General features: G+C 42.3%; 1 protein-coding gene across 1 annotated transcript in view; it reads left to right on the top strand.

Annotated features, from left to right (window-relative positions):
- The window catches only part of GLIS1 (GLIS family zinc finger 1), a 179,995-nt gene extending 160,182 nt beyond the window's left edge, over window positions 1-19,813 (top strand). The window contains 3 exon segments of the mRNA XM_071436765.1: window positions 11,046-11,230; window positions 16,561-16,728; window positions 19,161-19,813. Coding sequence (XP_071292866.1) covers window positions 11,046-11,230; window positions 16,561-16,728; window positions 19,161-19,297 — 490 coding nt within the window. The 3' untranslated portion in view covers window positions 19,298-19,813.
- The last annotated feature ends 2,876 nt before the right edge of the window (window positions 19,814-22,689 follow it).

Raw genomic sequence — 22,689 nt, 5'->3', positions numbered from 1 at the left:
GAAAGCAAAGGCCTGAGCAGGGCGAGGGCAACAGACAGGTTTGCAGTTTGAGGGGTTGGAAGCCCCCAGATGAATTCTCATTCCTGCCCCTGGTGTCTCCATTCCAGAGCAAAGCACTTCCCTTCCAGCAGGAGCACCATGGGCAGTGGGCTGAGCCTCTCACTGAGCTCCTGCTGCAGACACACCAGAGTTTCCATCAGAATTGTCTCTGCCAATTCCAGCTTCAGTGCAGTTGAGATTCTTTCTCTGAGGAGACAACAGTGCTGATTTCTTATCTCAGTGCTCATGTACCTAAGTAAAGTCTTTGCCCAAATATCCTATGACAAAATGTGGGAGTGAGATAACAGATTCCTAACCATGAGCCAAACATCAGGCAATGGAGACTGGAATGTATTTCTGAATAGTTATTTTAAAACAGGGCATCCAGTTTCATGACATAGTTACTTGGAATTTTTCACCATCTCAAATACCGTTTTCTAAACTCAAAATAATCTTCATTCAGCATTGTCATTCCCAGTCCAAGATCCTCCTGCTGTATTTAATGCTTTATGCTTACATTATTCACGACTGCTGCCCATACGTGACATCTTAATTGCAAGTGCAGAAACTTTGTGTGAACTAATTAATAGTCCTTGAGTTTCATTTAGCAGAGTTTTCTTTAAAGCACCCATCCATTTAACTGGGCAAAATCACTTAACACAAAATCACAGCACTAAGGCGTGCTGGGAGCTTGGCCAGCTCCTGGCAGTGCCATCCCTCCTTGAATGCACGTGGGGCTTGCAGTGGGAAGGGAGCCCTTCCCTGCCTCCCTGCATGGCTCTGCTGCAGCTCTGGCACACACAGAGGGTTTGCAGAATTCCTGCTCTGGGGATGGGGACCGTGACAAGGCTGGATCACATCGTGCAGGCTGTGGCAGGAACCAAGTGATTACTATCAAGAAATCTAATTACTGAGTCATCAAATGTGTGAGATGCCAAAAACTACACAGGCAGAGTACAAATAGTCTACTCAAGTTTGACATGAGATTCAGAATTTGATTTAAAGGCTTTTTCTTTTTTTTTTACCAAAAAAGCCCTATGTTACACTGTCCTTTGCCAAAGTCAATACCAAGTGCAGCAGTCAATTCTCCCAAATGGTTTGCTGAGACATTTAAATAGTTTGACAAAATTATCTAATTCACTTGAAAATGTTCTAACAAAATCTGACCTCATTACCGAATGTATTTATACTGGCTTTATTCAATATGGAGCACATTTTTTCAAATTCTGGAATGAAGTATATGCTACACTAAAAAAATCTACGTATATTGATATTAATTTAGCTAAAAGTGGTTGGCTGAGAAATACTTCAGCATGCAGAAAATGGGCTTGGCATGATCCAGATTAAAATGTATATTTATTTTTTATTTCAGGTAGCAGGAGTTTATTTTAGCATTTCTTGTAGCATTTGCCATGTATAATGTCAAACTGGGTTTCATTCTGCCCATTGCAGAAATAGTCTATTTTGATTTGTAGCAGAGTGAGGACAGAAAAACAGCTTTTACTATTAAATCTTGGGTGAATGTTGCACTTGGCTTGCTTTCCACTATTTTTTTAGCTGTTATTATCCAAGTCATCTAAAAATGTACTTAGTTTCATTTGTAGACCATCTCTGTAAATTGCAATTTAGAATATTCAGTGTGATAAATTATCAGCTTTAATGAAACTGATCTGAGTGAAGTTAAGTGACTTTGAGTGGTGGCACCAAGTTTGGGATTTGCACCAATTTAGTGCAATGGCCCAACAAGGTCGCTTTGTAGGAGCTGAACACGATCCCTGTGGTGTGACTGAGGCTCTCTGTCACTTGTGCTGCTGTGACAAACAGCACTTCTGTTCCCAACAGGAGCTGGGGCACTGACAAATAATGACTTGATTGGGAGGGTGATGTGTCTCCAAGGGAAAGGAAAGTGAAACCATTTTTTTAATATTCCTGTGGTAACTTAGGTCGTTTCTGCTCTGCAAACACACCAGTAAATGAAGAAGTAGTAGGATTAAGACATCTGTGATGGGCAGAGGTGGTGATTAATGAGGACTCTGAGCCAAATCTGGTGAGCCTTTAATATAAGGGATTAGCTCTGAGCAAGGTTAGAGGGAAGGGCTCACACAACTCCCTTTGCCTGGACTTCTCCCCAGCCAACTGCAGCCCGCTCAAACCAGGGGCCAGACCCCCCTGAAGTGACACTGACCCCCACAAAAAATCACAAGAAATGGGATTTAAGAACTATCAAGTGAAAAGAGACATTTTAATCAGGGCGCTTAAACATCAGAGTTTTTGTTTGCTCACTTCTTAGCACCTGTTATTTCAAATACCACAGGAATACCTCAGTGTAAAGAGTTCTCTGTTTAAAACTTAGTCCTTCACTTCTTTTTATGGGAAGTAACATGAGGTACACAGAGCCCCCTTTCTGCTCTACCAGGGAACACCAGATTTGAAATCCCTGATGTTTTTAAGCTTGAAACTAAACATGCAGGATAAAATCTTGTCAGTTACATGGGGGAGATTCTTTCCTGTGCCATCTCCTTGAGCTGCCAGGATCAGGCCAGATAGAAAAATACATTTGTGCCCCTAATTCTCATTACTTTAAGAGACAATTAGGTGTCTCAGCCACTTATATCTGATTCTTATTAACCTTGTTTATTGATTAATCTTTTAAATTAAGTTTGTGAGCTCATATAAATCAGTGGACTAGGAATTGACATGCTGTTAGGATCCTTGTAGGAAAGAAACTTTTACTCTCTAGAAGTACTTTGGAAAACTAAATACCTGCAGAGCTTTCCTAACAGACTAGGGAGATCCATCCCTCATTCTCTGTGGATTCCATTGGAGAATACTCTTCATTTATAACAGAATACACAAGTCATTGGTTTAGTCTTCCCTTCAAAAGCACTAAAACCAGTAACAAGAAACAGATATCTCTGACAGCTGAAAACATTTTCAATGGAGGAAGCCAAGAGCCCTTCATAATTTATCTCAGTGTTATGGATCTGAGCACGCAAAAGGGGCATCAGTACATCTGTCCAGAGAGAACAATGTACAGGTGCTGCCCTGGGCCCCACCAAACAAAGAAAATCAGTAATTAAAAGCATCTGCTTCCAAATCCCAAGTCATTTATCTCCTTGGAGAAAATGTGATCAGAATTCATTCATAATCATGTCCAGATAGGCTTGTACAGGTTCCCCCCTCCCCTTAAAGCAAAATTAGCATTAGCATGGGTTTACTTCAACAGCAACATGCTTAAGGATAACCTGGTGCTGGATCCTGGGGTAAATACTGTTTGTCCATCAGCAGAAACAGGTGGGCAGGTGTTTTCATTTGAGTTCCTGAGAGGGCTGGACTGACACTCAGGATCCTGGGAGCCTCCACCAGTGCCTCTCAAAGTAAGGGCTGAGGTGCCTGCCCAGAGGAGACGCTGTAAGGAAACTGAGTGAGAAATCAGAGAGTTACAGGAGAAGGTGGGAGGTTAAAGGAGATGGTCAGAGTGACTCAGAAAGCATTTAGGATGAATTCAGCCAGAGCTCTTCTGCATTACATCAATGATTTTAGCCATTACTCAATTTATCTGTAGTTAAATTTACACTAAACATCTGCAAAGCTTTTTTTTTCTCTTTTTTTTGTCCAAATTTTGTTTGTTTTTAAGCAAAACTGCTGCAGTTTGATGCAAACCATGTACACCAAACACAGGAGTTTCTCATGGTGTAACAAATAATGAAGGTATTTTAACATCTCCCACTATTGGGTAGCGTGTTCTGCCTGGCAGACCTGAAGACAGCAGATGTCAGGACCTGTACAGAACCCACCTGGAAGCATCTTGCTGCCTGTTTGCCAGAGAATAATGACCTTAAATGACTGAAATAAGATAGATCAGTCAAGCATGCAGCACATGCCACATAATCTGGAGTAGACAGTCTCTGTGTTTGATTACGTCTTTCTAACTCACTTCCTGGCAAGCACTTGAACTTAAGGCACTGCCCTTTATTTAAATATGCTTTTATATTTCTTTGACCCTATTAATAAGGCTTTTCTTTCACTCCAAAATACCTTTTCCTGCTAGATTGTAAGCTAGAATAATTTTTCAAATCTCCCTCATGTAGTGACTTCCACTGCAGTGATTCATCAGCTTCATTTCAGAGGTTATTAAACAAACCCTTATAAATGCAAACATCCTTGGAATGGCACAGTTCCCATAGTGATCCTGTGAGGAACTGCTCTGCAGAAGTTGCACATCTCAGGTCAGAACAATTGTAGAGATACTCATTTGAGACAGAGTGTGTTTGTGTGTTTTGTGAGCTTGTCTAGATGATGACATGTGTGACAAACGTGGAGTTATGTTCTGTGCTCACTCAGATGTGCACACATGTTTGGTAGAGCAGACAAGGCAGTATTTCAGTATTTCAGTATCTCAGTATTATCTCAGGAAGCTCCTTTGGCCCAAGAGCAGCCCCACACAGAAAACCCCTGAGTGAACCAGGAAAGGACTCCTAGGTCTCCTTTGTGATTCTGAACATGAAATTGCTTTCATATCACTGCTATTGGTATTACTAAAAATATTCTAAAGCAGTTACATGACCTGTGACTCTTCAGTCACATGGAAGTTCCTGTGGATAGTGTTCTCCATAACACTTATGAAGCCTCTCTTACTCCTTAGAGCTGAGCAGCTCCTGCACTTGTGGACTTGGCTCAGTGTGGGTGAGTGAAGGTGCAGAACTGGATCCAGGTAATCCAAGGCAGCATTTTGAGTGAAAATTAGTATTTTGTGTTTATCTAAAAGCCACAAGGCTGCCATTGCCTGTACTTTCAGGGTGTCACACACAGGTATGGCACAGGCTGCAGCTGCAGCAGAGCAGGGACAGAGCCTCTGGCCACGCTCATGGGAAAACCAGAGACCAGTGTTGTACCTTGGGGTACCTTGTGGTACCCTGGAGTCACAGCCCTGTGTCACAGCCCTGGGACTTGGGTGCTCATTGTTTGTAGGAAAAGGTAAGAAATGCAATGATGCCCAGCAAGGTGATCTGTGTTGAAGGATTCATTATATATCAGGGAGAGGGGGGGAAGAGGAGAAAGGAAAAGAGGGAGAGAAGGAAAAGATTCCTTGCATTCCAGAAACGTAGCCAGAGGCACCTGGCAGTGATTAGTGCAAAGGTTCACCAAACTTCAGATAGAGTCTGTCTTACAGAAAAGTCCAAACGAGTGAACGTGTAACTGTTTCCTGAGCATGTGCTGACAGAAATTCCCATAGGGCCAAGACCCAGAACAGAAACACGTGGCCAGAGATTGGGCTCTATCCAGGGACCTGATTAGCAGAGCTTTACACATCATTTTTAATATTATGGGAAGAGATGAAAATCCGTGTTAACTTTTTTTCCCATTAAAAGAAAATAATCTCCTGGTCCTGGAACTGAATTGGACTTTCTCACAGTATCAGTGACTGTGATGCTTGGGGGAGAGATTTTATGAATGAACTGGTTGGAGTGCTGGGTTTTATGGGAGAGCCTCATCTCATGGAAACTCTCAGTTCCTCTAAGTGGCTACAGTGCTGCACTTCAGATAAAATGCGGAGCTGCTTTGGTTTGTACTTCTTAATCTGGTGCTTTATTTGCTATTTTTCTTCATGTTAATCTGAGTTAAATCATGATTCTCAAAAGTCACAATTGTTCAATCTGGCCGTACTGCTGTGCATGGAACTGTTACAGAATGGTCTTATAACCCAAAATATACAAAAAATGATTTGACATAAAGGACAGATGTTTTTCAGCCTGGATTTGGTCCCATTTCCACTGAACTTAATGGGATATGGGCTGAGGTTCTTTGTATGGCTGAGGAATCTGCCAATCACGCCATCACACCATTAAAAAAAAACAAACCCAGACAGTTTTCATATTGGAAACATCCCCATCTTACATATTTCCATTTGCAGTTCTACTTCATTCCTATTTATAATTCAAAAATCTTATTTTGAATTCATTTTTATTATTTTACAGTTTTCAGTTCCACTCAGTATTTACTAAGTATACTGTACATAGTGTTTGGCAGTCAAGGTCTAGCCAAGCCCTCTTATCTTAAAGAAGCTTTGTAATTTCTTATTCTGTTAATTTGTCCTGGAACTGGTATTGAACAAAGACTAAAGCAGAGGGGTGATCTGTTTGTTCCTCAGACTAAGCACTGTGGATATATAGAAAACACCTATCCAGACATTGTGATGGAAATCTCAGAACAATCCATGTCCACCTGCATTTATTTTTTTGGTTCTTTATGTTGCACTGATATTGGAACAGGACATGTAGTTTGCATTGGGAGAATACAGAGATCCTTAAACACCCCTGCCTGCTTGGGGAGGCTGAGAGTGCAGACAGGATCAATAATTCTAAAGCAAAGTCATGGTGCCTTTAGGTGTGTTTTCTGTAGGTCACTGCTGGCTCATGGCATACACAGGTAGCTCCCTCACACAGGCCTTACTTACAATTTAATATAAACTTTCACCATCCAAAATTTTTTGTTAAAGCATGATCACAAGAAAGTTTATAAAAAGTTTCAGTGGGATTTCTGGTTGAGATTCCTAGGGTATGCACTTAGAAAGTGAGAGGAAGATGAATGTTTTTCTAAGTTTTGACTTTTAATTTTCCCTTTTAAAAAGTCCTTCTGTTAGGACCAAGATTTCTGAATATTTCCATTGATGTGACAAATGCTTTCCAGTGGAGCTGAGGAACTGGTTTGTTGTCCATGGCTGCCACTTGGTTTCATGATTCTTTGTGGGTAGAATCCCATTGACTGCAGGAGTTCCTGTGGGAAGGGCTGTGGAGCATTTTCAGGCAGTGTTGGTGCAGAAATGTGCACAGTGCCACGGACAAGGTGGTTACTGAGTTAGGCTCAGTTATTCCCAAAGTTCCCTTTTGGTTGTGTGTGTGAATCACATAGGATTTTTCTGAGTAGTCCTTTTCCTTGATTGCCTGCTGATGCCTCCTCAGAGGCAGTGTTGGCCCTGCAGTCCCAGCTGCAATCCCAGCTCCCTCAGACAGGAATTCCATCTCCAGCACCATCCTCCAGTGGCGCTTCAGGGGGAACTGGAAAAGGCCCCAGTGCATGGTCAGTCACCCTGAGCTGTGGTGAGTGAAGAGAGCAGAATTCCCCTCCTCCTCCATGGGCGATCACATCCTGAAGCACAAGATGTGATTACCCCTCGCTTAGCATGGAAATGTTGGTTTTGGCCATTAAATTATTCAGTCCCTTGGTAAAAAAATAGGTATTTTGTTTGATTCTGTGGCTCCTGTGGCTGTGAGTGGCACAGGCCAGGGCATGCTGTGTGAGCAGAATGCTCCTTTTGTTTCCAGCCAAGCTCCTTCTCTCTGTGGTGCGTGTCCTGTTGCTCCTGTGTCTTGGACAGGGTGGAGAGGAGGCTCCCACATCACACCCTTGTATGGCCCTCAACAGAAATATTCCATAGAGCCAGGAGCCCTCAAATGTAATGAATTAAGGAAGGATATGGATTTTTTTTCATGCCTGTGAGAGTATTTATATCTCTTTAAATACAGCTATATATAGGCACAGATATATATTAAAAGGCCCCAAAGGACCTGCAAATTTACTGAATTATGCAAGTTACAATTAAGGTAAAATATATGGTATATATTTATTATTACTTTCCAAACCAAAGCAAACTGTGGTTGTAGTACAGTATTAACAGGAAATGTGCAGGCTATTAGTTATTGAAACACACATGCCTGAGCTGCTGCCTGGGAATTTTAGTGTATCCAGCTGAGTTCCTGCTGTAAGTCTTTCAGTGTTTCATCTTCCACACAGAAGGCATCACCTTTTAGGCTTGAATGCATTATCTGTTTAATTTGTATCAGGAGTGATTCCTCCTTTTTTAACAACCTGAGTATCACAGCAACCGAATTAGTAGGCAGATACTGAGGAGAGAATTAAAAACACAGCGCTGGAGACTGGACAGTTTGGCTGATGACAATCTCCCCTTGAGTGTGCCAGAGCACATTCACACATGCACACACACACACAGAGTAAGATTTTAGGGACCAGCTTGAGCTGTAGGGATTGTGATGAATATTTTAAGGACACAGATCTCCATGTTGGCCATTTGTGCTAACACAGCCAGATTTTTCTGCTGAGCAAAGTTCTTTCCTAGCTGAAAACTGTGCCTTAACTTCCAGGAAATTCCTTGTAGGGACAGCTCGAGCAGAACGTAGCAGATTTCTATGGTGAACTGCTCAGCTCTGTGAAAGTCTCTTGATGCAGAGGAGGCAGCGATGCTCAAGTGTTCCCCAGAGCTGTCAGGGTTTCAGCTCAGGTTCCTGCTCCTAGGATACAGCTGCCCACAGCCAGCAATGTTTGCTGAGCTCCAGCACCGGGGCAGCCGTGCTGGCAGCTCCACACACTCTCAGCATTCCCAGCTGGAGCAGGGCCTGCACCCCTCTGGCCTCGCAGGGGACCTCTCCACCCTCGAACACTCATCTCAAAGGTTTCGAGGCACAAACCCTGTTGAGCTCACACACAGGAAAAACAGGAATGCAAGAGTGTGAGTGGGGACAAACATCGCTTTAAAAATAACAATAAAAACTTAAATTCTTCTCCCATGGTTAAGATTTAAGTAGCCTCTGGGAGTAGTTAAACTGGGTAGGGAAGCTGGGATTTTCAGTATTCCCACAGCTGGATACCTAAGTGTACCATTTTTGTTCGACAAAGCAGCATGATTGCATAGAATTTAGAAACACAAGGGCCCATCCTGACAAAGCACTCGGAGCAGCCCGGCAGGTCTCTATGGGGTGCTGCCTTTCCCAGCAGTAGCCGGGACAAGACATTCCAGGAGCAGGCAGAGGAAACCCAACACAGGCAGTTGCAGAGGACTCGCTCCCCAGCAGCATTTCCCTCCCCTATTCACAGTGGTTTCTGGCTCATCCCGGCACTGGTTTCTGGCTCATCCCGGCATTGGAGTTTTTAGTACATCTTTTGTTTCTCTTTTAAATGTGTGTGTGGTCATTACCCATATAAATGTCACTATCATGAGTCCTTTAGCTATTATCTTTCCAAGGAAAACAACTGCAATCTGTTTAATCTCCTTTCAGATAGAAGCATTTCCAGGCCTCTGGGAGCGTTGCTGGCGGGTGGAGGGCGATGTTCCTGTGGCTGTGTGCCGGAGCAGGGGCCGGTGGCGGCCCAGGGAGCGCTTGGTCCCTCAGCTGGGAGGAGCACAGGGAGCCCTGGCATCCCTGGTCCCTTGTTGGCACCTCTGCGGCCTTTTCCAAACCAGAACAAATAGGATATTTTTCTCCTTACATGCTGGCTCCTTTAATTTGACAGTAGCCCTCTTTATTTTACATATTACTGATCAGCACTTACTGGAGAGAGTATCTTTCTCACAAAAGAAAATTGTTTTCTGTGACTGTGTTCACAGGGGTCCAAGGATGAGGGAACTTCTGACTCCATGTTTCAGAAGGCTTGATTTATTATTTTATGATATATATTAAATTAAAACTATACTAAAAGAATAGAAGAAAGGATTTCATCAGAAGGCTAGCTAAGAATAGAAAAGGAAAGAATGATAACAAAGGCTTGTGTCTCGGACAGAGTCCGAGCCAGCCAGACTGTGATTGGCCATTAATTAGAAACAACCACATGATCCACCTGTTGCATTCCACAGCAGCAGATAATCACTGTTTACATTTTGTTCCTGAGGCCTCTCGGCTTCTGAGGAGGAAAAATCCTAAGGAAAGGATTTTTCAGATGATATATCAGTGACAGTTTTCTAGTTCTTGCTATTTAACTTGAAAATATCCTTGCCTTCACCCATTTAACAACACTAGCTTAATTCCTCAGTTTAGTTTGGGGAGATTCAGTCTTCATAGTTTGTATTATAGGTCTTGCTTCCTTGTTTTGGGAGATGGACTTATCTGAGCATAGGATGGGCTTGGATTGGTTGATTTAAACCCCTTCTAATATTTACAGTGTCACTGTGACAGCATTTGGCAGCGTTCCTGTGCCTCTCATGTTAAATTTGGTTAAGCTGTTGTCAGCATTTATTCACAGTTCCCCTCTGTTTACCTCTTGCACACTCTGATGCAGTGCTTAGCCCTCACTGGAGCAGAGCCTCGCTCCCAGGGTCAGTCCAACTGCTCCAAGAAGCTGTCCTGTGAAATGAGGCTTTATGGTGTTTGAACAGCTTGTGCAGGGGTAGAGGAAGACACCAGTGAGAGATTGGAGTTTTTATTTAGTTAATTTTTGTCTGCGTCCAACGGTTTGTGCTCAGTATTTTTTTTCCAGCTCGGTGACATCTATTACAACCTGCAGAGGTTGTTTTATTTTATTTTCCTCGGGTTCTGTAGCTGGGAAGTTTCCACAGGGTGGCTCTCAGACAGCGAGGTGGATTTTGCAGCATCTGAAGGTTCTGGTGCTGCTCAAAGAGGTCCTTCTCAGCTGTAGCAAAAGCTCTGGAGGCAGCAGAGAGGGTACTGAGAGCTCCCCATGCTGCCTGTGCTGTTTGACAGGGCACCCCTGGCTGTGGAGCACAGGGCCCCTTGTCACAGCTGTGGGAGATCCTCTCTTTGCTCATCTGCAGAGTGAAATAAATGCTTTTCTTTGTCTTGGCTGCAGCTTGACCCTGTTACAGCTATGAAGGCACTTAAACAATTCACTTGCATTTACCCCTTCCAGCTACATTTTCTACTTCTGTTTCTAGACATGTATCTCAGCTCACGAAGTTCTAAATCACATGGAGCTGTGTTTAAGTTGCTCACCGAGGAGTGGTACCATTTTGATCTGGCAATGATGGCAAGTGCAGAAAGTCAGTGTAAAGGAACAGAATTCCTTGTCTAACTCTCTTGCCTCCTAGCAAATATCTGTAGGTAGCACTGCATTGTTGTTCTTTTTTTCAATATAATTTGTACCCACAAAACAGATTTCTCCATAGTTTGGCCATTAAAGAAATAGCTCATACAAGTATTTAATTTTGTTTTATTATGATGTGATATGTGAAGTTTTTCTGTATTTTCTTTTTCTAGGCTTGCTCCCAACATAATCTCTCCACTTGTCAGCCCCCTGAAAGCTTTAGTCCCACCCTCCCTCTTGCAGAAACACGGCTCTCCATCATCCCACAGCCAGTCACCCAACGGGCAGCAGTTTTCTGGGATACCAAATACTCCGTACGCCCCATTTCCCAACCAGTCTGTACAGCAGGGATCTCAAGGTAACTCTTCCCTCTTCTTGTTTTTTGCAGCTTTTCTAATTTCTAGCTGGAGAGAAAGAATTTATTTTGCTTTTTCATATTTGGGTAATAGTGTCAGCATTTCAGTGGGCACTCCAGTTTTTAAATTGGATTGATACATACAGATGGAAATTTTAAGACAGGTCCATGCTGTGATATGTCATCATAATGGGGAAAGCTGTTCCTACAGCAGATTAATTGTATTTATTCAGGTGCTTCAGTAGAAGGCTGCTGGCCATGCACCTCCCCTGACTGGTCATCCAGCCTGAGTGACCTTGCAAGAGCCATCCAGTCCCCAAAACATGGGCTGAGGCACTCCTTGGCAGTGTCCTGCTCCGTCCACTCCATAGTCATGCACGAGACATGGAATTAGACAAAGAAAGCAAACGTTTTTTCATTTATTATTTGGAAGTTTGGCTTGTTTTACATTATACAGTAAACATGTAAATGCACTCTGTACAACTGTAGAGTGCCTGTGGGACTCAAGGACAGGAATGGGAGCAGTAAGCAGCTGTCCCACAGCTTAATTTAAAACATTTTTTGTTCTAAATTACTCAGCCTTTTTAATTGGGAGCTTACATACCTATTCTGGAGTTCTGCTGTGGGAACTAATTAATGTTCCTGAAATTTTTGAGGCACAAATTAGGAAGAGATATTATTATCACAGATTCTTCCAGTAACAGGAGCTTGCATATTTCAGAAATCTGTTATGCAATCCAGATGGTGAGCTGCTAAAATGTGGTAAATATTCCCAATAAAGAAGTGTGCAGGACATCTGTGTGCTTGCAAGAGCCTGAGCACAAACCCGTGAGCAGCTCCCAGCTGGGATGGGGTTGGGTATCCCTGCAGTTCCCTCTGCCCCTCGTTCTCTGAGCAGTGTTTTTGCTCTTTGCTTGGAAAGGCTTAGTCTGGAAAGTTAAAGTGCATTATATTTAATGATTTGTGCTGAAGGAAAAACTAACTCAACCTGATGCTCAACAGATTATTCAATTTAAAAAGATTAACTCTGTAAGGGAGAAGTGGCAGATTTATGATAGCATATAATGATATATGATTATGTTGCTATAATGAGCTAAATAACTACAAGCCACAAGAGGAAAGTTTAGCAGCTCATTACTACGGCAGAAACAAATGCATAGACAGAACAAGTTTTGAACCACTTAAATAAATTGACTTTATTCCTTAAGAAAACCACATTTCCTTTTGAATGAATTGTTGCTTTCTAAGTGTTATGTCATGTGGTTTTGAAAAAGCAATAATTTTCCACTTTGGCCAAATGTTGAAGCATTATTATAAATTAATTATGGAAATGGTCATTCCAAAATCAGTTTTGATTAGCAGCCTTTGAAACCAATTATCTGTAACCTGTACTTAGCTGTACTTGCTCTGCTTTTTCTTTTTTTTTTGCCTCTCAGTTCATTAATAGCACATTTTCTAATGGAATCTGTAATAATTTGGGGGTTTTGAATTTTTGCCAAAAAAAGGTACACCACATAAACTTAGTGTAGAACCAGGCATCTGTACAGAAGCACATAAACAGTGTGGATGTGGAATTTTTAGGAGATGGCAGCTTCATCAGGCTGGTAGCAGAAATATTGATAATGAAAGAACAAGCTGACATTATTTATATGTTTTAACCTAGCTGTAGTAAGATCACATGGAAATCATTACATGCTGAAAGAATTTGGCAGGCAATGGAATCCTGTAGTTATTTATACCTGACATGATTTCTTGTCAGAAATTTTATGGAATTTGAAAAGCTGAGATTTATTTGCAAATACATGTAAATGACATGACATAACAAGATGGCATTTAATAGCCATATTCCAATTATTTGCTCATTACATCATTCGTTTTAAAGCTGCTTGAAGTTTTCTAGGCTGTGCCTTAGAGAAGCAGAGGCAGCCAGTGCACTGTGTGAAGTGGCTAAGTGCAGCTTTTCTGCCACAAATTATTTCAAAGCAAAATTTTAACTAAATGTTATGTTTGGAACTCAGTTTATTCCTTTATGAACTGTTACATTTCTACATCTACTGTACATAAAACATTTAACAGTGATCATTTAAACTGACAGGGCATTTAGTAAATTCTTCACTTGAAAATAACCTCAGAAAATTCTTGATTTAAATCAAAACTGAAGGAAAACCTGAAATCCATGTGGCAAAAAAAATATTGGTGAAACACTTATTGCCAAGTTGGTACTACAGATTTGCACTCTAGAAGGAGCAGGGATGTCTGCACTGGACCAGCCTTCTTGCTTACTTTGTATTTTAACCACTGAAGGGAGCATTTTTTAAGAACTTGTAAAAAATGCTCCCTGTTTAGTTTAATCAACCATACGTGGCTGTTAACCCAACACTTGGTTATAGGATTTGAATCATATTTTAATTCCCCATATTTTCTCAGTGAAGCATTTAAAGAAATGTAAAGGAACCACAGCTAAGTGCAGTGAACCCAAAGGGTCAGAAATCCCATTTTTAGTGTGATGCTTTGTTCTATCTGACTCGTGCTCCTGCTGCACCCTTTCCCTTCCTCATTCCGTGTATCTTCTTTAGTTTCATGCCTGCATTTACCCCACCTTGCAGGCAGGTCAGAACAGGGAAGGTGCATTTCTCTGTATCTCTCTGTGGAGCACTTGGCAGGAATCAGCTCCTGGTGAAGTCAGCAGTGCAGGAGCACCAGGATTTTCCTGCACCCCCCTCGCCACTGGGTGGTTCCAGGAACACTTTTCCCTCTGCCTTCTCAGATTATCTCACGGTGGTGCTGAGGGATAAACACTGCAATCCAAAAGAGGATTTCATTGCTCATGGCAGTTCTTTTCCAGACTGATTCTGAGGCAGTTCTCTGCTTCAGGTATTTCCAGACAGTGTAACTCAAACACTTCAAAATAACCTTTCCCCACAGGTCTTGGGAAAACCCTGGATCCGACTAGTTTCAATCCAGTTCTGTCATGCTTGGCTGCTCTCTGCTTTTCTAAGCCACTGTGCCAGCTCTGTAGATCATGAAGATTTTTAATTGATGTAACAAAGGCAAGCCTGGGAGCACAAGGGAAGGACAGCAGTTACAGGGACACAGAAAATACACGTCATGCCTTCCCTAGAAGTGATGTCTGTAGCAGACATTCTGGAAAAGGTTCATTTTTTTTTTCTCTAGCAATGCATCTAAGTGTTCTCTGCAACCAGTTGAGCCTCCTTTGAAGACAAGTGTCTCTTTTTTCCACTGCTCATCTCAAAAGGATGTATTTTTAGAAGGCTTACAGTGAGGAGTTTGTTTTGTAAACAGAAAGGATAAGTTTCAAAGCCAATCAATAACTCACTGTACTAAAACCACATCAAAAGAGGGCTGTGCTACCTCTCATAAGAGCTCCTTGGTTCTTTGAGCCAGACTCTCCAGCAGCAAATAGAGGTGGCAGGCTGTTTGTTCCAAGGAAGGACATGCATCATTTAATGCTCAGCTTTCCACATTTTTGGGCTGCCTTTGCCATAGCAGCAAATCCGAGCAGCCTGGGTACAGACTGTGTAGTGTCTTCATCTAAGAGTCAGCCATTAGCACTTCCCTAATTGTGGACATCAACAATTTAGGTATTTTGTAGTGGATCATACGTTCCCAAGAAATTAAGCATCTAATCCTTGCAGATTCTGCCAAAGCACATCTTAAACTGGGAACCTTCAGAGCAAATCTTTCACCACTCAATGAGTTGATTGCATTTCTACTCAAGAATTGCCTCACTTGGCCTTATTTATTGCTAACTTAGGAAATATGAAGTGACCAGACCCTGAGCTTTGCCTGGTATTGTCTGCTTGGTCAGACTTTGGTGTAGAGGGGAAACACAGAGAAGTGTGGGAGATCTTACTGAACAGGAGAGAGCTTGCACACTGCAGGAGCTGCTCACAATTCACCCCATGTAGCCCCAGCTGCTCTGGGGACAGGCACAGGGATTTAATTTCTGAGCAAACAGACTGAAGAGCAGCACAGGCTGCCCAGCAGGGTGGGTCTCTGCTGTCAGTGGGGCCGAGCTGTCAGCTGGAAACGGGGAAACGTGGCTGGGACTGGGATCCACTGAACTGCCCCGAGCTCCTGCAGGAGTTCCTGAGGAAATGTTCCACTCTCTGTAAGACTGAGGGAAAAAAGACAACAACTCCTTATTTTTTTCTGGCAATTAGAGGAAAATCCCGAGGCACATTCTGCTAGACTTTAGGCTTAATTTGGTTGACTTCAGTTGCATTTAAGGGAAGGAGAATCGTTTCAGAGAAGGCAGGAAAATGGGCAGCTGACAGAAATGTGCAGTTATAGGAAGAGCTTATTGAGGCAGGAAGAGGGAAGAGAATTAAATCAGGCCATGGTTGGTTTAAATATTGTGACGCACTTTGAGATCATCCTTCTGGGAACAAATTACAATTTTTTAGGATGTTGGAACAACTTATAAATTGCAAAATTCCTTCCTCAGCAACTCATTTGCCCTTTACTGTTAAATGTCTTCTTTTGTTGTCTACAACTCATTCACAACTTCTGATGGTAAAACCCAAACTGCTGGGTACTGATAATACAATACTTGGGGAAAAAACCCAGGATCTCAGAATGTTGGATATGTGGAGGATGAAAGTCAAACTTGCCCCAAAAGCAGAATGACTGAGGCAAGCAGAGACCATACAGATCTATCTCAGCACTTTCCAGAAGCAGGAGAGCCTCTGGTTGAACTCAGTCTTCACCTGACAAGTATCTGGAGTCAGTCCTGCACTTCCAGGTCATTGCCTGCACACTGTGGTCCCCTGTGTCCAGTGAAAGGGGGTTCCTTTGAACCAAGAACAGTCTGGGAAAGAAGTTTGAGGAACTTGTGAAGGTGTTTCAGACAAACAGTGCTGTCTCCAGCAGTGCACAGCACACACTGGATGGCAAAAGACTTAACTGAAAACAAAGCAGTGCTATTTATTTAAATATTGCATTATTGTATTTAAATTAACAGTGATTCGTTACAGAGACATTCCCTTAGGAGCTGGGCATCCTGGACCTGATCCAGTGGAGGGGTCACTACCTACCTTGGATCCAAGGATGCTGCTGACTGTGTTCAGCTGATCTATGGCTTGAAATGAAGCCCATCCTTGAGATTTTTCCTTGATGGGGATCACATTCCACAGCACCTTGTGGGACCGAGTCTGATGCAGCTCTTCTGTAACTGCACCTTACAGAACAGGATGATCATTTTTCCACAGTTAAAACTGAGGAACTAAAGCCCCCAGCAGTAATGAAATGCTGTGACAGAAGTGGAGGTGGTACCACTGCAGGATTGAATTGTGTGCAATATCTGCTTTCAGGTTACCAAGGCAGCTTCCACTCCATACAAAACTGTTTCCACTACGGAGATTGCTACAGAACAATGGACCAGTCTGTCAGCAGTGATGTGCTCACAGGGGAATCCCATTGCTTCAATCCTCTGAGGCAGAATGGCTATCACATACTCAATGCACCTTTGGCTTCAACAGGTAATTTATTCCACCTATAAGGAATTATCCATATGATATTTGTAGCAGGAGGGGCAAAGAACACATTTTATTTTCAATGTTATGACAAAAACATGTTTGTATAAAAAATAGCCCTGAAATTAATTTTCATCTATAAAAACCCCAGAAGGAAAACAAATTGTTTCTTTAAATCCTGCTGTATTTGACTGAGACAAAGTCTCTTCCATTCTGCTGGATGCCATAGGCAACACCCACCTTCAGGAGAGCTGGCAGGGCACTGCCTGCATTTTTTGTGTGGTCTGTGAATTGCACATTTCAGGTGTGCCCAGGAAGGCTTTTATAATAGTACTTCAATATTTTAGTTTTTTTTTTTTTCTATCTTTAAAATTAATAATTGACAGAATTGCTGAAATCAAACAAAACATGAGTACTGTCAGAGCCATAAAGCACAACCATTTGCTGCAATCTTATATATCTGCAAGAAAGTTCTCTTCATGTCTGCACTCAGGAGGGCACCTTGGTTAAGGGCAATACTGAAAACATATGTTTAAGTGCTTTTTGAATTGGGGCCTGAGTCAGACCACAAAATTAGAGTTGACTTTCCTGTTTGTTTTGTATTAAAGGAGACTCTGTTCAGAGCAAGTGTGCACGCATTTGTCTGCTGTTCCATTCTGGGAAGTGCATGCATCAGTAACCAACACAAGGGAAACATTTAGGATGAAGTTTCAACTTCAACTTTGAATTCTTTAGTGTTACTCATAAGTTTGATATTACTAAAACATAGGGTTTTTTCATGTTAACATCAAATTTCAAGCTTAGATTGACAGCCTGCAATATTTAAAGAACAGACTAAATAAACTTTCCAAAAGAAATTGTAGCAGTAAAGAATAATACTGTGGCAAGACACCAACTTCAACAACAGTTGATTTTTCTGTCTGGGCCTAAACTATCATGAAATGTTTCTGTTTAGTATTTTTGTTTTTAGAGTGGTTATTGAGGCATGCAGATACTTAAAAGGCTGAAACATAAACATGTATGAAATATATATATCTCATCTTTTAGTGTGTAAAATAGAACCATTCAGGTTTGCAAGATTCATCAAGGCTATGCATTAATTTTTTTCAGGCTTTTATAGCACCATTAATATTAAATGAGATCTCATCTCACAGGAATGCCCAATGTGACTGGCAAACAGCTGTTCCATGAATCACATTAACAGTCAATAAATTTTTATTTTCTGTTCAGGACTTTGGATAGTTTACTCTATCTGGAATCTAATAATGATTTCTGGGGTGTATGCTTATCTTGGGTTTTATCCATCTGTGGTTCTGTATCCACCCTGTATACAGGCTCATCAAATAGAAATTAACATAACATAAACACTCACAAAACTTAGCAAAATACTGGTCACTCCACTTGGCCTGACACAGATAAACATGCTGAGGTCATCCTCCAGAACCTCTGGACATTCCCTGTGTGCCAGATTTCTGCAGACAGCAGAATCTGACCTGTAAGCCAACAGTAAATTAATAAGTTATAGGAAAATGCAGAAATGTAAGTAAGTAGAGAATTTGATCTCAAATAATAAAAACACGCACAACAGTGAAATAGCCACAATGAAGTGGACAGGTTTTCCTGCAGTGAAATGAAAATGTGCATGTGGGCCTTGGCTGGCCAGTTGCAAAAGCAGGCTATAGTGGGTCACAATAGGAAATTTTCATGTCCTTTGGGTAGGCAATAAATGCCCTAGCGTTTGGTAGAATGGCAAACCTGCTCCTTTCCACGGGGATGTGCAGCTCAGGAGGTTTGTAATAGCTGTGGAAGTTTGGCATTATGAGAGAAGGACAGAGAAATTCTCCCCTCCTGCCATGGCTTTCTGGTAGCCTGGCAAGCAGCAACCAGCTTGGGCTGGTGGGCTTTGGTGGGCTGAGGTTCACAGCTCTTTCCATATGTCCTGGGAGCCTGACCTGCCCCAGCCAAGCTTCCTCAGACCTGCACTATGTGGAGAGCCAATAAATGTAGGATCCAGATTTCTCCTGCATCTTAAGAGCAGCTGGGAGACACATGGAATATTTTTTCAAAGTGCTATTAAAAGGAAAAACCCAAACCAAGAGGACTGCATCACTTCTAGTGCACACTTAGCAGGATCATTGCCCACTCATTGTTTTGATGTCCTGTTCAGATAATGACTGAGTCCCAAGAGAGCCCTGCTCTGATTCTTGCACGTCACTTGCAAGTGCACAGCTTTGCCCAGAAACGAATGGGCACCAGCCATGATGACACAAACACCCACTGGAAACTGAGCTTCTCCTGGCAAGGCTTTGATGCTGAGCACTGCTGTCCTCCCATTAACACTGTGCTGAGCTGTGCTGTGCTGCTGGGCCCCAGGCTGTGCCTCCCTCCTCTCGTGCACCATGGCACTAACTCGTGTCCGTGTCCTTGTCCCTCTCCAGGCTACGAGGGGATCTCTGAGGCCCAGTGTGTATCTGAAGACATGGTCTCCAATGGAACGGATGAAAATGGATTCTTCCAGAACAGTGCCTTTGATCACTGCTTGAATCACATTCCTTCCATCTACACAGATACCTAAGAGCAGTGCTGGCCTTGTTTCCTTTATTATACCTATAACTGCGTATGTAATAACAAAGGTGTTGTTCAGTACTTTTATTTAGTCTGTATCCCTATATGTGCTCATTTAAATGAACACCTCACATTTACCAAACCATTTTATACATGAATAGTCTGTATAAGATAATATTGGAACCTGTTCCTTTGCTGTGGCACTTTGAAATTCATGCTTTAAGGGAATGAGGAGCATTTCAAGCAGCTTGTTTTGTAAGTTCTCTCAGTAAAGTGTAAATGTAAGTTATATAATAAACTTGTAAAGAAGATGTTTTCCTTCCTGGAAAGTATGCTTCAATTTGAGAATGTTGTTCCCTTTAATCAGTTTTCATTTAACTTGTTGGTTCGGTCTTCCCTTTTTTCTTTTTTTTTTAACTAAAAGGATTTTTTTTAATCAGAGACCTCATGTATATAAAGATCTACATTTGCTCAGCTGGTTTTGTATTTTCAGTTTTACAAGAAAGCATTAAAAACTGGAAACAAGTGTACTGTCATTTCTTAACACCATTGGGCTCCCTGATACTGCATTCTTGACATGTCTGTGAGGGATTTTAACAAAGCAGTGACATCTCAGTCACTGTGACATTAAAACAGCCCACAAGTATGTGAGGAAAACCAAGGGGCTTCCAGTGGAACGTGCAGTTGTTTGGTTCCCTGTCACTGTGGCTGCACTTCCAGCATAGTGAGGATTCCTGGGAGGCACATCCTGCTCAGGGCCAGGTGCCCCAGTGTGTGCCCAGCAGGTCTCTTGGAGCTGAGCTCCTGAAGTGTCCCACAGCGCTCTGGGAGAACACTCAGGGAAAACTAACTGGGAAAAAAAGTTCTCATTTACAAACCACTGCCAGCTGGGCTTAATAAGGGCTGTCCAGTGCCTGCATCAATCCATGTCTGTTCACTTACAGAGGCTGCCACAGGGCACACTGAAAAGCCCAAGCTGGGCTGAATCCAGTTTGAGGATGGTACTTTCCTTTTTTCATCTCTTCCCTCCCCAGAAATGTGGGACACAGCTCAGGTCCCGCATGTGCCTGTGTCCCAGGACCCCACAGCTTTGCTGCTGTGGGAGCATCAGGATCCCTGGTGCCCCTGTGCCTCTCCCCAGCCCCTGCAGCCTCTGCAAACACAGAAATTCCCCCTCTGCCAGGGCTGGTCCAGGGTAACCACAGAGCCTGCACAGTGCACTTGTTTCTCCAGGGCCTGGTTGCACCTTGTTAGTGCATTTGAAGGGGCCTCTGTATCCAATTTAGCTTTCTGTCCTCTAGAAATTTGAATGAAACTTAGACATTCAGGAAGTTTTAGTCACTACAGAACAAGGTTCCTGGGGTTGCATGACCTGACCCCCCTGTTTTAGCAAGGGCTCCTGAAGCTCTCAGGCTCCCAAGGACACCCAGTGCCAGCTGCAAACCCATTAATTGTGGTCAAGCAGCTCTGGCAGCACTGACTCATCATTGCTCTCCTGGAACCCAAATGCAGAAAGGCCCCAAATTGTGCTCTAAGCCTACACACGTGGCTTTGCTGCTGATCATGGCCACGTTTGGCTTTCTGTCCTGTTTGTTTATTCTGGTGCCTCAGAGTTGGGGTTTTTTTGGTCTCAGACATAAGTGGGCAGAACTCTCTCCCAGAACATTAAATAAGGAGGCAGGTAGCTTAACAACTGCCAAGCAGGAAGAACTGGGGCTTCTGAAGGAAGATTAGAAAAATATCCAAAGCCCAACAAAGCTGTAATGTCTGAGACAAAAATCAAAATAATTCCTGTGCTGCAATTAGTTGGAAACACAAAAAGGAAATCGTGACTTAAAAACAAGATTAATTCAATTTCCTAAAAATTAAATAAATTCTTCTAAAAACAACTTTTTTTTTTTTTTTTGCTAAAAATATAAACCAACCAATCCTAAACATATTTGATCAATTACAAAAATTCTTATGTCACAACAACTGGGCTGTTCAAAACCACACAATGATTCACAAAGGTTTGGGAAACTTAAAGCATAGCAGCTGGGGTGATGATTTAATTCCACAATCTGTGTGAATCAGGTTTTCTGTAAATTAAAAGATAGAGTCAGAGAAATGCAAAGGCACTTGTTTGAGTCTGTATGGTTTGGAAAGTTATCCATAATAAAGCCAGTAAAATTCACAATAGCACAAGTTAATGGTTACTCATGTGCTGTGTACCTTATTATTTCCTTTTATTACATGTAAGTAGGGAAGTATCTCATGTAAGCTTTTCCTAAAGACACAAAGAAACCTTTCAATGGAATTTATTGCTTGGCAAGTTTCTCATTGTGGTGCTGTAAAAACCCCAACAACTAATATGTATAATAACTGGGGTAAGGCTTTATATATAATAGTAGAAAATTATTACCCTGTGGAATTAAAATGGAACTGCTGGTTCCAGTTGACTGTCAGATACTTTTTCAATCTTAGCAACAGAATTCAACTAATAAATTAGAACACTACTTGAAAAATAGCTACAAATCATTTCCCCAGTGAATGCAAACCCCAGTTACCCCTGTGCATGTACTCTGTGTATGCTTTAGGAACAACTGAAATAAGATGACCTTCAGTGGCTGATCAAGCTGGGAGAGAGAAAATTAATTTCAAGTTGACAGTGCAACAGCAAAAGCACTTCTCTGCACTCTCCACCAGCTGGGCTGGAAGCCAAACATTCAGCAGGACTTCAAAGCTTTTAATATAATCAAGCTCAGGCTTTTCATTATATAGAAAACCAAAATGCTTGTTCTGTTCCCATCCTGCTGCAGCACCTCACAAGCTACAGAGTGATGGTCCTGCTGTGCTCCAGAGGGGCCTGTGCAGGTGAGCTGATGAGATGTGCACAAGAATCCCTGGAAAACACCTCTGTGATCACTGAGTCCAAGGTGTGGCATTTAATGACAAAATAACAGTCTTGCAATGCCCTCATTCTGATGTGGGGCACGGGAATGGTGCAGCCCCAAGGCTCAGGTGTGCAGCAGGGATGGCCACAGCCTACTCAGGGCTCAAATGTGCTGCCAGGGAAAGGACACAGGCACTGAGGGCATTATTCTCACATCATCATCTCTTCTTACCTGCACACCCAACAGCAGGAACTGCTTGTGGAAAGGCTCCTCTGTTTCTGAGACTGTCCTTTCAACTGGATGCATTTTCTAAATGGTAAAAGTCCAAAAAGCCAAATTCCAGAGCACATTAAGAGCACCGGTTTGATACTGCAATAGCTCTGAGTTACGCAAGCAGTGCAAAAAACCCCCAGTGCTTAAAACAACCAAGTATGTGAAAATAAACAGTGACTGTAAATTGAATTTAAATTGCATAAGAGAAAAAGATTTCAATGGGTTTTGTTATGATCTTATTAAGACCTACACGATT

The sequence above is a fragment of the Agelaius tricolor genome, unplaced genomic scaffold, assembly GCF_023055355.1.
Source record: "Agelaius tricolor isolate 1412-34295 unplaced genomic scaffold, bAgeTri1.0.p SCAF_11, whole genome shotgun sequence".
Classification (NCBI taxonomy): domain Eukaryota; kingdom Metazoa; phylum Chordata; class Aves; order Passeriformes; family Icteridae; genus Agelaius; species Agelaius tricolor.
Note: the sequence above shows the minus strand (reverse complement) of the source record. Positions and strands in the feature narration are given on the sequence as shown.